The sequence below is a fragment of the Bombus vosnesenskii genome, unplaced genomic scaffold (assembly GCF_011952255.1).
Source record: "Bombus vosnesenskii isolate JDL3184/JDL3185 unplaced genomic scaffold, Bvos_JDL3184-5_v1.1 scf7180000013398, whole genome shotgun sequence".
NCBI classification, from domain to species: Eukaryota; Metazoa; Arthropoda; class Insecta; order Hymenoptera; family Apidae; genus Bombus; species Bombus vosnesenskii.
In genome coordinates, this window is record NW_022883023.1 from 630,497 (window position 1) to 646,471 (window position 15,975).

The 15,975-nt window shown below is 33.8% G+C and overlaps 1 protein-coding gene across 4 annotated transcripts in view; it reads left to right on the forward strand.

Annotated features, from left to right (window-relative positions):
- The window catches only part of LOC117237727 (neuronal acetylcholine receptor subunit alpha-7), a 264,165-nt gene that overhangs the window by 209,219 nt on the left and 38,971 nt on the right, over positions 1-15,975 (forward strand). For 2 of the 4 annotated variants that reach the window (XM_033502018.1, XM_033502016.1), the window contains one exon: positions 1,688-1,774. The exons of the other annotated variants lie outside the window; for them this stretch is intronic. In XM_033502018.1, the coding sequence (XP_033357909.1) occupies positions 1,688-1,774 (87 nt within the window). The remainder of the gene's footprint in view (positions 1-1,687; positions 1,775-15,975) is intronic. 4 annotated transcript variants of the gene reach the window in all.

Consider the following 15,975-nt stretch of genomic DNA (forward strand, 5'->3'; position numbering starts at 1 on the left):
CTGTTTCGCGGACCGCCCCAATCCACTACCGATGTAAATGCACCATTAATTTTACACCGTACGGAACAAAGAATTGTAAAACAGTCACTGCTCGAATCACCCCTTTATTTACTACGATTAAATAGAAATTCTCTGATACCATTAGAATTTATAATTATGCCGTTTTCGCGACACTTCGAACGTTTCATACACAAAAGAAATTGCAAAATGATGCTTACTCTATTCATACATAATCTTTATAGCAATAAATTCGTTCTATTGGCCACCATTTTTTAACTTAAACGAATAATAATTCAAGAAGTGGAACGTGTAAAGAACTGATGTAAAATTCTAGAACAAAGTAAAATTATTCGACTAATACAAAATATAAAAAATAAAACTATTTCAATTTCATTGTTTATAATGCATATTTTTATTTCTGATTCCATCGAACCTCCTATTTGCATTCGAATGTTTTTGCAACTACAATATTCAACAAATCTTACATGAAATATGTAAAATATTTTTATACATATCACGCAGTTCCACGTAAATAACTTTTTCTCGAGACGAGCAGATTTCGATCTATCACTTTTTTTCGATCATTATTTTTCAAGGAGGAAGGGAGAAACGGAAGAAAGCTCCGCCGTGGCAATATCTTCTTGCTGATAAAAATGTCACCGTGCAAATCACCGTGGCCACTGTTCGAGTTCACCCTGTTGCATAACCTTCCTCGCTAGCTACCCGCGTTATTTATTATTTAATCCATTCCTCCCGCGGGACTCGATAAACAGCGGCTGTTCCTCCGCAATAAAACTCCTACGATACTACCGTTAGACGAACTCTATTTCCGGCTACGATTCTTCTTCGTAAAATATCGGTCGGCGTTGTGTTTTTTTCATTTGTCTTGTAAATAAAATTTTCTAGACTATTCTTTATCGTCAAAGATACTGAGTTCTTGTTATGTAACTCAGCAATGTACATTTTAAAATGTATGATACATGTATGATAGATCGATATGCAAGGACAGAAAGTATTTCTTTTCCTTTGATCAGGATTACGAATAATACGTACATAATAATAGATCAAAAGAGATAAATTTTCATTGGCTTGGTTTATAGAATATCAAAGAATTATTTCTTGCAAAAAGCTACAGCTAAACGGCTATTGTATAATACTTTAATATTCCCCGAGCTGGTTAGTAGTTATAACTGAGATACACGATTTCCAACTCGTGCATGCGTGAACATTGCACAACCGAAATCACCAACACTTTGTCAACAAAACATCAAATAAACAAAATATATTTCAGAAAAGTTTCAAGTTTCAAGAAAGAGCGAATCCCTGAAATTTATCTAAAAAAAATTATATTCCAATTCCTTATAAAAGAGAGAACTACGAACGATGTATCTTATAAAAGTAATATTACTATTTCAAAGCTCCTTCTAGTAATCCTCTTTCGACCTTAAGTATCAGTTTAAGATCAAGTAAGTTTCTGGACGGAGGACAAACACTGCGAGTTTGGCTGTTTTAAAGCTGGGGATTCGCTTGAATCTTGATCCTCGAATTGTCGGTGATCTGGACGATCAGCGGATAGAATCAAGGGACGACGCTCGTGCCAATGGATGAGCACGATCGTCGGTTTACTTGCTTCGAACGCGAATACGAAATGGATCATTGAACAAGCTGGGCTCTACGACTGTTTCAGGAGTGACCATCTTGTTATCGCTGACGGTGTTCCTGAATCTCGTCGCCGAGACCCTGCCCCAGGTCTCCGACGCTATACCACTGTTAGGTACATTGAGTTTCTACAAACAAACGAGTGCCAGTGTGGATCTCTATTGTTGAGAATGGACGTACCCTTTTTTTTTTTATTTGATTCCCTTTATTTTGTGTTTAGTGTGTAATGAAATTTTCATTGGAGACTTTCTTTACATAAAATTAGTTCACACACGGTATAAAACCATACAAAAAAAAAAAAAGAAATAAAGAACAACATTTTTTTATTTCCTTTTTTTTTTTACCTCTTTCTGGTTCTGTCCTGAACTAATTTTATAATTTCATGTTAGATAGAGTATTTCTATTGAAGGGTGTTTTTAGCGCTTTTCTCTTGTTTAATGGGATTATTGTGTATCTCCTATTTTAACAATAAACAGTATTCAAAATACAATCATTGGGGTCTAATAGCCTTAAATGAAACGGTGCACTCAATATCTGGATTTCTTTGGAATATATTTATGACAACCGGCAGTTATATTTTTTGCTTTGATTATTTGCAATATCATAACAGGTATAAATATAGTCGAAATTTTTATAAAATGCCATGTTATGTTGCAACCATATATTGTTTGCAAAACAAAAAGGCATAACAAAATCATATGAGGAAATATTCATAAATAATTATCATTCTTTGAAGAATAACACACTTTTTTAATGAATGTCAACTGATTATTCTTTCATATGATTCTTTCTAAAACCGACTGTAGTTTATGTGTAAAAAGCAAAAACAAAATCTGTCGGAACAAGCCAAACCAGTAACAATAAAAAAGCAATATTGTTAGACTGGAATAATCAACAACTAATAAACTGCAAGTTCTATTTAAGAAGAAAAATAAAAGGAGAAATTAACATTAATATATGTCATAACAATATATTATGCAAGAAAAAATGTAATATTATTCTCATAAAAATAGTACGATTCTTTGCGGTATTTATTATATCTAACCGAGAATATAACTTAAAATACGAACTAACCTTGAACAGTAATACAAATTTTCTAACATTTCACTATTCAAGTTAAATTATATAAATCCCAACATAAATTAAAATACTAAATTATAACGATTAAAACTTAATTTAATTCTTTTGATAATGTATCATTCAACCCAAAATTACCGTAACTTTGTTAGTAGCACATACTTTTCTATTATACATAACCTCAATTATGTCCAATATGAAAACGATGTCACTACAAAATTCTCAATTTCTTACCTTTTCTCCAGCAACGTAGAGACGTTGAAGGAAATCTCTTTTCTCCAGTTTCTTCCATCTTATAATTCGGAAACTTTCGCGGCACCTTTCCTGAATTTAATTGAATAAGTTCATGTCTCGAACAGAATGATTCGACGTTTGCCTGTATATACTTACCAAAATTCCACTAACCCGGACACATTCCTGTACGTGCACCTGGTTTCATCGCGTTCTTTTTTCGCCAAGCCATTTACGTTCACAGACCCACAGATAACAACAATCCGATTAGTTTCATCTGAGTCGCGACAAGCTCGTACTACTTGCTGCATCGTTTCATCGTTTTCTTCCATGTTCGTGGCGCTGTAAAAAGTTTTTTAATTTAAATCCTGTGGCAGTACGCGTGCTCAAACTGCGTTTCGAGAACTCGATATATCGGTATTTCGAGATTTTGTTAGTCGATCAGATTACGTTATTTACAATTGTTATAATTTCATCTTTCGTTTTAGTTTGGTAAGATGAATTAGAGCACACGTGTATACCCAGTGCAAGTTCGTGAAATTCGCGAGTTCATAACGGGTACACTATCGTTTCGTTTTATGTCCACGTGTTGATGAAATTCTTGTTTTATTACTACTTTTTCTCTACTATTCGTCGCACGACGAGATGAACACGAGTCGGTTAAACGGCAGGAGTTTGCTGTAGTAAATCGATAATCGAGTAAGTAGATATCAATAATTTTAGAGTACTTATTTACAGAAAGTATTTGGTAATGAGATCAGAGATTATCGAATATCGATTAAATTTTAAATATAATTTCGTCGGAATATATAGCACAATATTTTAATTAAAGTAACCTAAATAGATGCAATAGATATAATAAACTAGAAATTGATTATTTTCTGAAACCTTCAGATATTATTTCAGGTTGATGTTTGATATGAATCCATACTAGAACATATATATATATATATATTTATAAATATAATACGACGGATCGATTTATATTAACCTCTTGGGTAATACCTAATTTTAGATACTTTTTCTTTTGTAAATAATAATCAACTTTTATCTGAAATACCTCGGTATATTATAAAATTCATAGTTTCTTTCATATCCCTCGTTTGAACGACTTCTGCGCAGGTTTTAAGAGATCTCTCAAGTTGCATATAATTGTATATATACGGCGTGATCCGAAGTATCGACACTATCTGGAAAACTTCCGAGATCAAACGTAAGAGAAGCGCAAAACATCGATGGAGGAAATTCGATTATTTGCGTATGACGAATGGAAACGAGTCTATTGAAACTATCGAGAATGCTCGTCAATCTTTCGTTCGAGACGTTCAACTTGTTACGTATTACACCGAAACTCTATCCCAGTGCAGAAACGCGCGATCGTGTCGAATTTCGACGTCTGTCGGTTCGCGTGATCCAACCGTATATATTCTTTTCTTCTTTCTTTTTTTTTCTCGATCAGGCTATCCATTTAGGCTTTTATCGGCGATCGAGGTAAATTAAAATACTCCGGTGCTTGTTCGACTTGATGTCAGGGCCTGTCTTTGTTCCGCTGTCGAATCTCGTTCCTGATTCCGAGGGTAGATGCGTCTATGCCGAAGAAATCGGCGTTTCCTTCGTCGTGGATGACACCGGCGATATTGGAACGCGGAAAATTAATTAAAAGGGAGTCAGAACAGGCTGAAGGCACACTGAAAGTGGTGAAAAGGAAGCGGGGCAATTTATCTTGAGGGACAGAGAATGGAAAGGGTGGCTGGCAAACGTTCGATAAATTCGTATTAACGAAAGATATGGACGGAAATGTCTGAATCTTTCATGTCCAGAGACTGACGAATGTCGATCTGCGAAAAATTGATAAAATTGCCCTTTCGTCCTTATTATGCCTAAGGATATCGTGGTACGCGCAACAACTAGAGAATTTAGGCTATCTCACGATATAGCAATTGACAACAGTTAAAAAACAAAACAAGTTTTCGTTAATATCGTTTGATGCTGATTGTTAAATCACTTGCTGACTTGTCACACTTGTACATTAATTCGTCAACGTCAATTGCTTGATCGTACAAAGATATGACACCTAAATCAAATCGCTTCATATTTTCAAGCTCAATGGCAAATTTAAAGCACATCTTTCTCCACCAAACAACGCAACGTTTTAACCATAATGCTCGGCTTAGTACTACCATTTCTTTCCTCGCTGCGAATGATTACACACTTCCTCTCGTCATTTCTTTCGCGCCACTTTTTATCACTATCATTCAATTCGTTTTCTTTCTATCTCCGGTTATTACGACACACGCCGACTATTCCTAAGGCGAATCCCATTTCCGCGGTCGAGAACGAGAACTTTAATTATCGTGGCCTTTGTATTCGTGCGCGATGTTATAAAAGGGCGAAACGGTTGCATTCGTAAGGGCTGACTACCGTCATTTGTCGCGAAGCGCGTTCTATGCTTTCAAACTCCTCGTTACCGATATAGCCGAATATTTCACGACGCTGCAAAACCCTCGGATCGTTTGGCAAATTATAAAAGCAAATTTCGTTGGATTCCATTGATATTTTGTTGAAAAAGTACACGTATATATAATTAATCGTGATTGCGTTCCGAGTATATAATAACAAAAGTTTAAATTTTATTTTGCAAATTAGTTTTGTACCAGTTTACTCTTTTAACAACGTGTTCCATTTCTTATGACAATTTACAACATTTTTATACAGTACATTATATTTATATTTTGTACATTACATAACTGTACATAGTTATAACTGATTGAAAATACTTTTGCTACTGCAATTTTTAAGTTGATTACATAATATTAACCAAGAGTACAATGTATGCAATATTTGAGTGAATTTTGTATATCACTCAGAATTTGTATCAATTTTCTATGAAGGAGTGCACCGTTTTATTAAAGTCACTTAAAATATTCCCAATTAAGCTGTTCAATTATAAAATGCGACTATGACATCCTTCAGAAAATCCACTAATTTCTGATTAATTGCCCATTATGATACCTTAAATGTGCGAATGCCTGTGGAAAGTGTACAAAAGGAATGCAATCGAATGCTCGACCCTTTCACTCGATTCCTTTTTCAATCGTCCCTTTTCAAGCATAATACATGATCATCAAAGATACTCAGAAATCCTTTCATCCTGACGAACATTCTCGTACAACTTGTGTTTAAGTTGGATGTTCGGAATTGAACGATTTACGTTAAAAGTTTCCATTTTGCCAACAAATTAATATCCTAGCGAACTCTATTAGCCAATAAAAGAGAATTATTTGAAGACAAGGCGACTCGACATCGCAGGCCGCTGTTCTCGTAACATGAGAATAAATTCCACCACTCGTTTCTCTCCGATATTCTTTTCTTCTTTTGATCCTTTACGCTCCTCTTTTCCCTACGTCCTTTCTGTTTCCAGTTGTTCTTTGTTTGTTTCCATACATGAACGACCGCGATTCCCGTTTTCTTATTTCCGTGAAACCGGCAATTGCCTGGTTTTGTGTCTCTGTCAGATGAAATAACAACGAGATACGGTTTTCAAGCTCATTATCGTTTCGAACTTGACTTGCCAATTAATATAATTATCCTTTAACACCCACCCATTCACGGTGTCAGCCAATACATTATGACGTTAAGCGATACCCAACATATTATGTCAGTGTCATCATATTATGGCAATCAATATTGGATCATATGTTAGGAGACCTTCGCCCATTTTTTTAAATCGAAATTTTCTTTAAAAGAAAAGGTACTTTGCACTTCGCTTTATGCGAAATACTTTCCTTGATGTTCCATGTTTTTTATCGTGTATTTATAACAACAAGAGACACATTTGTATACATTGTACACACGACATTGTATACATTGTATACATTGTATACATTGTATACATTGTATACATCGTATACATTGTAAACACGAATTTAATAACAGAATCGTTTACGACGAGTCATTGGAGCCGTGTTTTTCCTACAATGTACAAATCTCGAGTCAAGAGTGCTTGTATTTTCAGCAACGCCATTTGAATGGGAAAAATTAATTTGAGATAAAAGCGTGTATATCAATAACGTTCCAATTGTATTGAAATGCTTCTCTTCCATATTTTTGTTTAACCTGGAAACTGTGCAAACTCGAATTATCGTAACACAAACTATTATCGATATGTCGCGAAATGAGAAATTGAATTGAAATATATTATTTTTGCGGTATAAACCAGAGAAAAAATATTTTCTACGAATATATTAAAAAACAAAAATTACTAATAAATAATTTGCAATTTTACGCGTAAATAAATTATATAGCTACAATGTGCATGTAATGACGTGATGTAAGCGCGTGCAAGCAAACGCTCAAGAATGGCGAGAGGATGAAACGAGCGATGAAATACGACGAGAAAGTCTGTCAACTCCAGAATGTAAACGTATCTCTATGTACACAGAAACAGGGATAAATTGCGAGCACTACGGGTGGACATAACTCCGAAAATAAGTCTGTTATATAAAAATAAGAATTTGTGGAAACGTTTGTTTTATCCATTGGTAGGTTCTAAAGGTTGCATTAAGGTTTATTTATTGGTTTCGATCAAGAACGACGAGTGCATCGCACATCGTGGGTATTTTATTTATCGATTATTTAGTTTGTTAAATGAAATCAGCGATAACATATTAGAACGATATACACATCAGTGTGACTAACTTTCTTATTATAAAATTAATTATGAGAGGGGTAGCACTATATAAGAATTATGACATCACAATATCTTGATCTATTTAAGTCTATTAAGTAATTATTAATTAATATATTAATTAAGTAATATATTTAAGTCTATTATCACTTTATTATAGATTTTGTGTGTTTCAAAAACATCTTGAACAACCAAAATTCTTGAATACTGTCCCATGTCTGTAGAATATTATCCAATAGATTTTATTGCTACACGTTACTTTAATTTTGTTAAACAAAGCAAAATTTCGACAAAAATGTGGAGAAAATAAAAAATTACTTAAAATTGAGCAAATGAAGTTTAGACCTAAATAACGTTTCCATTTATGCACATATTTATATTAGCTAGAACAAAAACGGCAGCTATTTAAAGTTATATTAGCTTTGAACTTACATTCTCAGAAGTAGAAAATGTAAAATTATTGTGCAGAAGAAATTCGCGGGTTTTGTTCAACAGCTAACACTTGCGATTGCGAGTAATACAGAGAGAAAATATGAAATCTGAATATGGAAATAATAGCAGACCTTTAATTTAAAGTTAGGAAAGAAAGAATATGTAGTTAAGGAACATATTTTTCATATTACATTTAACACTTTGTCAATTCGTGTATCTTTAATTTACTTTCATACAATCATAATTAACAGTTACAATGAAGATTTGTAAATAATTATCGTTATAATAGGGAAATATTAATTTCGTTATTTTTACTTATCTATTAAAATATTATCATATGGTTTAATTAACATATTCTACGTCATTATTACACATATGTACGTGTCCTTTTTCTTTTTTTTTTTTTAACTGAAATATTGCATGTAACAAATCACACATTGGCAAAATCGCTTTTGCTAGGAATGTAATTAGAACGAACAATCTATATTTGTTATAGAATGTCGTACGTGTAAATTCACGGAAACTAATTTAATGCTAAAACTAATAAATCAATAAGTTAATAAATCCTGCAACAGTTAAAAAAAATGCACTGCAGGTTATAACATTATTAAATTCTCATTAACAAATAATAAAATGTAATAATATAAATAAACCATCAAATATCAAATTAAGAATATATAATTAAATATATCAAGCCTGTAAACGTTAGAAATATCCATTGCAATACAAATAGCTTGTATTTTAATTACTATTGATTGAATAAATATCCAACTTTCCTTTCTAAATAATGAGACTCAATTTGCATTTAAAACAAGCTTCTATAAAATATCATACGCATTACATACGCTCTCTCCAAAATTTGTTTACAAACGTCTGTACGTATAAATAAATAGCAATCGACGAAACAAAGGCAAAGAGCATATCAGTAAACAGGCCATCTCTGTTACCTGCGATATGTGAAAAAGTATGTGCAAGCATTTGTTACCTTACTAGTCACGTTCGAACGATTTCATGTCGGTTGTCGCTAAGAACACTTCACGTTCGTTTTCTTCCTTTCGTTTTCACGTGCTCTCCTTCCGGTTTTTCCACCTCGCGAAAACATGACATTTATATTTTACACGTAACTTGGCCTTGTGTCCCAACGTGATCTCGTTAGTACGACCATCGATGCCGAAAGAATCGCGCCCCTATTTCTGCGATTTATTTGTCGTTTCTTTTGTTTTCCACGGTTGATTGATTCGCGTGTCGAAACGTTTATTGTAATTCTCTTGATTTCCCTGAATTCGCACCCAATGGGATTTTAGCAGCTCTTTAATAATACGTGGACGAGATTGAGGGGTTAAAAGAAATTTGAAAAATTAAAAGGAAAAATGTGTTAACATGATATATTATAAAATGAAATAACCTGAAAGGAATTGCTGTTTTGGGGGGAATGGATTTATATCCTAATTTTAAGTTTTCAGACCCTAATATGTATATTAAATAAGAATTGGATTTTAATACTTTTTCAGTAATATTTAAATCTTGTTAGCCATTTTCCTTGAGGAGTAAGATCGAAATCTACATGGAATGGATTGATTGGAAGTTTTATAAACTACTCTATTTCGTAATAAAGTAATTGAATTAAACATATTTAAGCGTAATATATCTCAATTTTATAAAGCAGTAATTTAACATATGAAAATATGTATATATGTATTAAAACAATTAATGTTTAAACCTTTGAATTAATGTTCAAACATTCAATGAAATTATTATTCATTAACAACCTACTGAATGCAATAATTTCATTTCAATGACAAGCATGAAGTTTCAAATCATCCGAGCTTGTACGATTGATTTTATTAATCGATGAAATTTAATTAAAATACAAAGACTAATAATCTGAAGAGTTATTTTGTTCCGTTACACAAAGGCTGATACCGTGTGGGTGAATTTACGAAAGATGTGTCTCTGTAACGTTAAAAATATCTTTGCAACTGGTATCGAAATCGAACGAAAACGAATCCGGGCTTTACCAGACGATTGACGGTTTATTTACTGTTGCGGCAACTTTTATTTCTATTTCCAAAGATTCAACTGTCGTTTTGCTCACCCTCTTTTGTCTCTTTTCCAGTTACGTGGCTATATATTTTCTACACATTGTCCTGCACAATGTACTCCCATACCTCACTGTTATATTTCAATCACTTGGTATATTCGTATATCTATCAACCAACATGTCACTAACATATGATATTTTTACACGAACAAATATACAAGCGCTCTCACACACTCGTTACTTATACAAAAGTACAACTTTTTAATGCAAATTTTCTGTAACAACTGTATTTACTGTAAATATACATAAAACGTTGAAATTCATTGTTAGAGATATTAAAGTTTGTATCAGTTTTATACGTAGAAATTAATACATTGCGTAATTTATTTTAAAAAATACGACATTTGTTCGGACGAGTCTTTTTTTGAATGATATTTAAACGTAGAAAGGTAAAGGTTGAAAGTGGACTAGAAAGTAAAAATACGGAAAATTAAAAGTACGATAAAGTGACAACGAAGGAGCAAACAAACAAGATAGGAGGCATTGGTTTATTAAACTACGTGTAATAACAGTTTTAAAAAAAGACGTGAATTTGACAAATTCATATGTGTATAGAAACATTAATATGTATAAGTATTGCATTTGCAATGAAATCGGAATTTCAGTAGAGTTAGGTTGACAAATATTCGATTAAATTTCTTATTCAAATATACCTGCGTCATATTTACGAATGCACGGCAATTCATTACAAAATACATTAATAATCGATAGTAATAAAAACTTGGCAACTATAATTTCTGTTTCTCTTACAATTTTAATTAAAACTCTAAATAATTAACTTTATGAGAAACAATCTTTTGAACGAACATATAATTTAGCTTTCGTATAAAAGTTTTGAAAAATTTACAGCAGATATTTTTATCATGAACACTTCTATTACGATATTATATTTTTATGATAAAATAAATGCGCGAATATATTGGCGAAGACAAATGTAGTTGTTCTTTCCTCATCAATAAATCGGAAGTTACGCTGGGAATGTTCTGTGATGCGACGAATTTTTAATTAACTAGGACATGTATATGTACGCATACACGCTCGGTACACTTCAATTGCAGTGCATTACGGTGCAATCATGTAACCACGCCCATTGTGAACTTCGAATCTAGCTAACCATTGTAACGATGCGCCACGTAGGTCATAATTCACCCCTTGGTTAACGTACAGTTAAGAAAACCATCCTAATTATTCGCCATGTATAATGAGCAGGCGGCCGTTATAACCGGTAGTTGGCTACACGAGAACCAGTAGTCTTTTATACAATTTATAGACAGTCAAGTGAAAAATTTATGGAATTTGAAATTGTGCGAACAATCGACTGGCAGAAATACGAGTTAGAGAATAATGATATGAAATTTACCGAAATTAATTTCGCACGAGCTTCCATGTTCGAATTTGTTTGGAAATTTTATCGATACCAAGCAACGCAGTTAAAAGGAAAATTAAAAGACGAAGAAGCGAACAATTGTGGACGAATAGAGGGTAAAATAATTGTATATTTGAAGAAAGAAAGTGTTTGCTTTCTTCTGCCATAAATTTCTCTTGCTCCAGACTTTTTTTTTTAGTTTAAAACAGAAAAAGAATAAGTGACATTAACTCTGATAGATCCGCGATTATTCTCTATTCGTGTGAAAGAAATAGCCTGAAAGAACGCTTAACTTTATTTTAAATAGGCCGACATCATTCTCTTACGTACTCGTAGTCTTCGGCGAAGCAGCTTCCCTCTTGCTTAACAAAAATAATTGAATTATTCCATCGAACGGTCAATACTCGACACGATACAGTGAGATACGAGACACGGTACAGTGAGATACGAGACGCAAGAAGACAGGCGAACCTCCATCAGCGTTCACCAGTAACTTTTGATTAAAACTAATTGATGTTAATGAAACGCAATGAACGCGTCACGCGTATGTTCCTAATTTTCTTCGTTAATTCCGGTCAGTGTACACAGTGATCAGATTCCGTTAGCTTCAGGACATCTTGTCACCTGTCACATTCGATGAAATGACATACCTACGCGACGACCATTTCGTTTTTACGATATAAAATTAGAATTCGACCTACACAAGCGACTTGAACTCAAATTATTTAGTTCCTTGTTAAATTATAAAATATTTGCATTCTTACGATTACGGATTTCTTTTGGATATATTTATTCATAATTTTCGAAAATTAACAAACTTTCGATTTTCGGTTTCGAGCAGATACTATCTTTGTTCCAATATGGAACCTTTGAAAGTTTTAGAATAAAATTATTCTCCGAAGTAACTTTGCTGTTCAAAGTTTTCTATTATGGAACTGGTGCGATTAATCTACTTTTCTTTCTTTCTTTTGTCTCCTCCTTTTTTGAATATTCACAGTAACAGGAACGAATTGGCGCTTTCGGTTTCCAGAAACTGCGGCTTTCACGATTAAAAAAGGCCTACATTATTCTCGTGATATCGACCAATTTTTTCCAACAACCGAGAAAGATTACCGCACAATTAAAAGGGAACAATGAGGGTGCAATAACAGAAACTCGTAAAGGAGATTAAATGGCTCTCTGTTTTTGCTCGTGTGAAATTTAGTAGCGAGTAACTTACTCAGAGGAGAACAATAACACTAAATTCTTTATTAGTTGTTTGCACTGTGGATACAATTTTGTTACGTATTTAATCTATCTACTTATCTTCCCTTGATTTCAAACGTTAAGACAACCTTTTACATACTTCAATAATAACATTCGAAAATAATAACAACTTCAAGGTAATAATTATTAATAAATCTTCGTTATTATACATTATAATACCCACTGGTTAAAATATGTACGATTCAATCCATTAATAGATTATTCCTCAGTAAACGTTTATTCAGCCATTTTTATAGTAATATCTAAGAAAGCAGTTCGTCGTTTAAAACACTTTCGATGTTTCGAAAACTTGGATCGGTCAAACATGGGAAATGAACGATAGAATAGACAAACCTGATTTTACGCGAATTAGTTTTGTTTCTTTTTAATTCGCAACGGATTACCAGGCGATTGCAAATTGTTCCAACTTAATTTATTTGATTCACGGTTTGTAACGAGCGTTTTCACATTCGACGTTTTCAACAACAGACCGATTTGCCCCTCGAAATTTGTAAATTAGCGAGTAAAAGAGAAATAGATTGTAATTTAACCATGTGTATGCTGAGATAACATGATAAATTAAAATTAAATTCTCAACGAAAGATATACAAAATTAATTAGGAAGATACATAGTAAGGAAATTAATTTCTCCTTAAATTACTATTAATATATGTATGCTCAATATCTCTGATAACGATAAGAAAGAAAATTATAACTAGAAAATCATGTATCGTTTTAGCCAGACAACTTTGCTTGGTTCTGAAATCCATCCCATTGATACAAAGTACTTATATGCTTCAAATTTAACGAAATATCCTTAACCGCAAGTGCTGTTGACGAAATAATGCCGCTCTAAGTTTCATTAAAATTTTATCTCGCTAAAGAATTCCGCCCGCTAGCTACTATTTGCGCAAGACGTCGAACGACAATGAATTTGACACTAAATACAAACTCGAAGCGAAGCATCGCAGTTAAAAGGGGTCGGGCTACCGTAACATCTTTTAAAAGAGGGGGGGGGGGAAGTAAAATAAAAGAGAAAACCGGAAAAAAATTGAATTTTTTTTTTGCTGTACCTCGTCGCACTTGTCCCATTTTTCAGATTCTATAATGAGGAAAGAAAGACGACGTTGTCTCGCCGGGGAGAAAGGAGCTGTCGCTTCGAATCTTCGACGAGCAGCGAGCTAGAAGTAATCGACGCAAGAATCGCGTCTCATCTTCGTTAATTATAATCACGTTCTTGGCCGATAAACGCGCGAAGTCCTTCTCCTCGAAATTACTGTTCTCCTGAGCGGATACAATCTTGCTTAGTTGACAGGCTGTTCGGTTCGTTGTTTAAAACTTGAAAAGCTTTAACTTTGAACGTTTCTCTAGTTACTTAAACGATTCGATTCCTAACATCAGAAATATAACTTCTTTCTATCGCGTTTCGAAAGTCCATATAGATAATAACATTGTTAAATGTTATCATTTCCTTTGGCAGTGACGTACGTTCGTAAAATCGTACGATTTGTTTTTGCCCGGTTCTTTGATGACCACGTCGGTACACCTCTTACAGTTCGCGTTTAACCCGTTAACGATGTGCTGGTGGTACGTGTCCCATAGTTTGCCTTTGATTCATCCATGAAACTCTAGTACGTTCCTGGCAATTTACACTGATTCATTGGCAACGTGCCGACGCATTTCTGGCTGAGCTAAACGCGAGAAAAGATCACGTCGTTAAAATATTGAATGGGGATGACGCTGAAATGACGCACAGCTGGTTTTGTCAAATTCACGTTAGATACTTTACGAGGTAGTAATTAAGGGCAGTTTCGACTGAGTAATCTGGGAATTGATTAAACAATTTCGTACTCTCGTTGATGCCAATATCTTTGATTAATCATCCATTGAAACTGGTATTTGAAATTCTCTTGTTTACGCGAAAAGTTATTACGTATAGCCCTCCAACGATAAGACCCCATCAGGTTAAATTCCAACGCCAGTAACTAGTACGGTTTCTGGAATGTCGTATTTTTCCTATCTTTACGGTAGAAAAAAGGGTCGCGCTGTTAAACGCGTGTCAGACAAAGACACGCTGTCTGCCACATCGTCGACTGGCAAGATTTTTGCAAGTTTTTATCCCAGATAAAAGACCGCCTCTAGTCTTGCCCTACGACTTCACTCGTAAACTTTTACTCGTCGTTAAACGAACACACACACACGCACACACACACACACACGCGCGCAAAATAAACACGCACAACTCAGTAGCATATTCGCGGTGACGTTCGGCATAGGAAAAGATCGTTTCTCTTTCTCTTTAATTAATTTCAAAGCTACTCGCATCACTTACCGCAATAGTTCTGACGATCTTTGCTCACTTGCATGACGTCGTGCCGTACTACTTATTATTATTATTATTATTATTATTATTATTATTAATATTATTATTATTAACATTATTACTATTCTATTCTTTTCTTATCGTTATATTATTGTTAGTGTTATTCTTATTAATGCGAAACACTTAGCATATGAAAGAAGACACACCTAGATTCGCTATGTTTTTTCTTGTTGTTGGTATACGAACGTCCACGAATCTTTCTTGTGTCGAAGTTGTCTGATGGTCTGATATCGATTTTGTGTATCTGGCGAGCTTTTCTCTACTTTCTTATCGTCTCTTTAGTTCATCTCTCGGTCTGCTGCTGCATAATGATTGTCAATAATGAAATATCGAATATTCAGTAATACTTCTGTATTATGTCCATCTACCTTTCTTTCGCTCTAATACTTCTCTCTTTTTCCTTTTGCTCCCTTCTTTTCTATCTTTTTCGCTCTACCTTTATTTCTTATACCAGCTCTTTCTCTCTTCCTTCTTCGGCAGCCATCTTTCTCTATCTCTGTTCTCTATTTTTGTTCCGTTTACTCGCTCGCTCTATCTCTCGCGCGCGCCACTTATTTATTCTGATTTTGGTTTCGTCTATGCAAGCTGCTGGCTCATTGGGTTTTCTGAAAGTGCCTGTAATACTCGGACATTGCCTGTAACACTATATGCTTTCCACATCTACGTTAAGTATACACGTGTAATGTCTGTTGATTGATGTTGGTATGTTTCGTACAAGCGATATAGTAATATATAATATTATATACATATATATATTTACACATATAATTATAAATATTATATATAACAGCTGA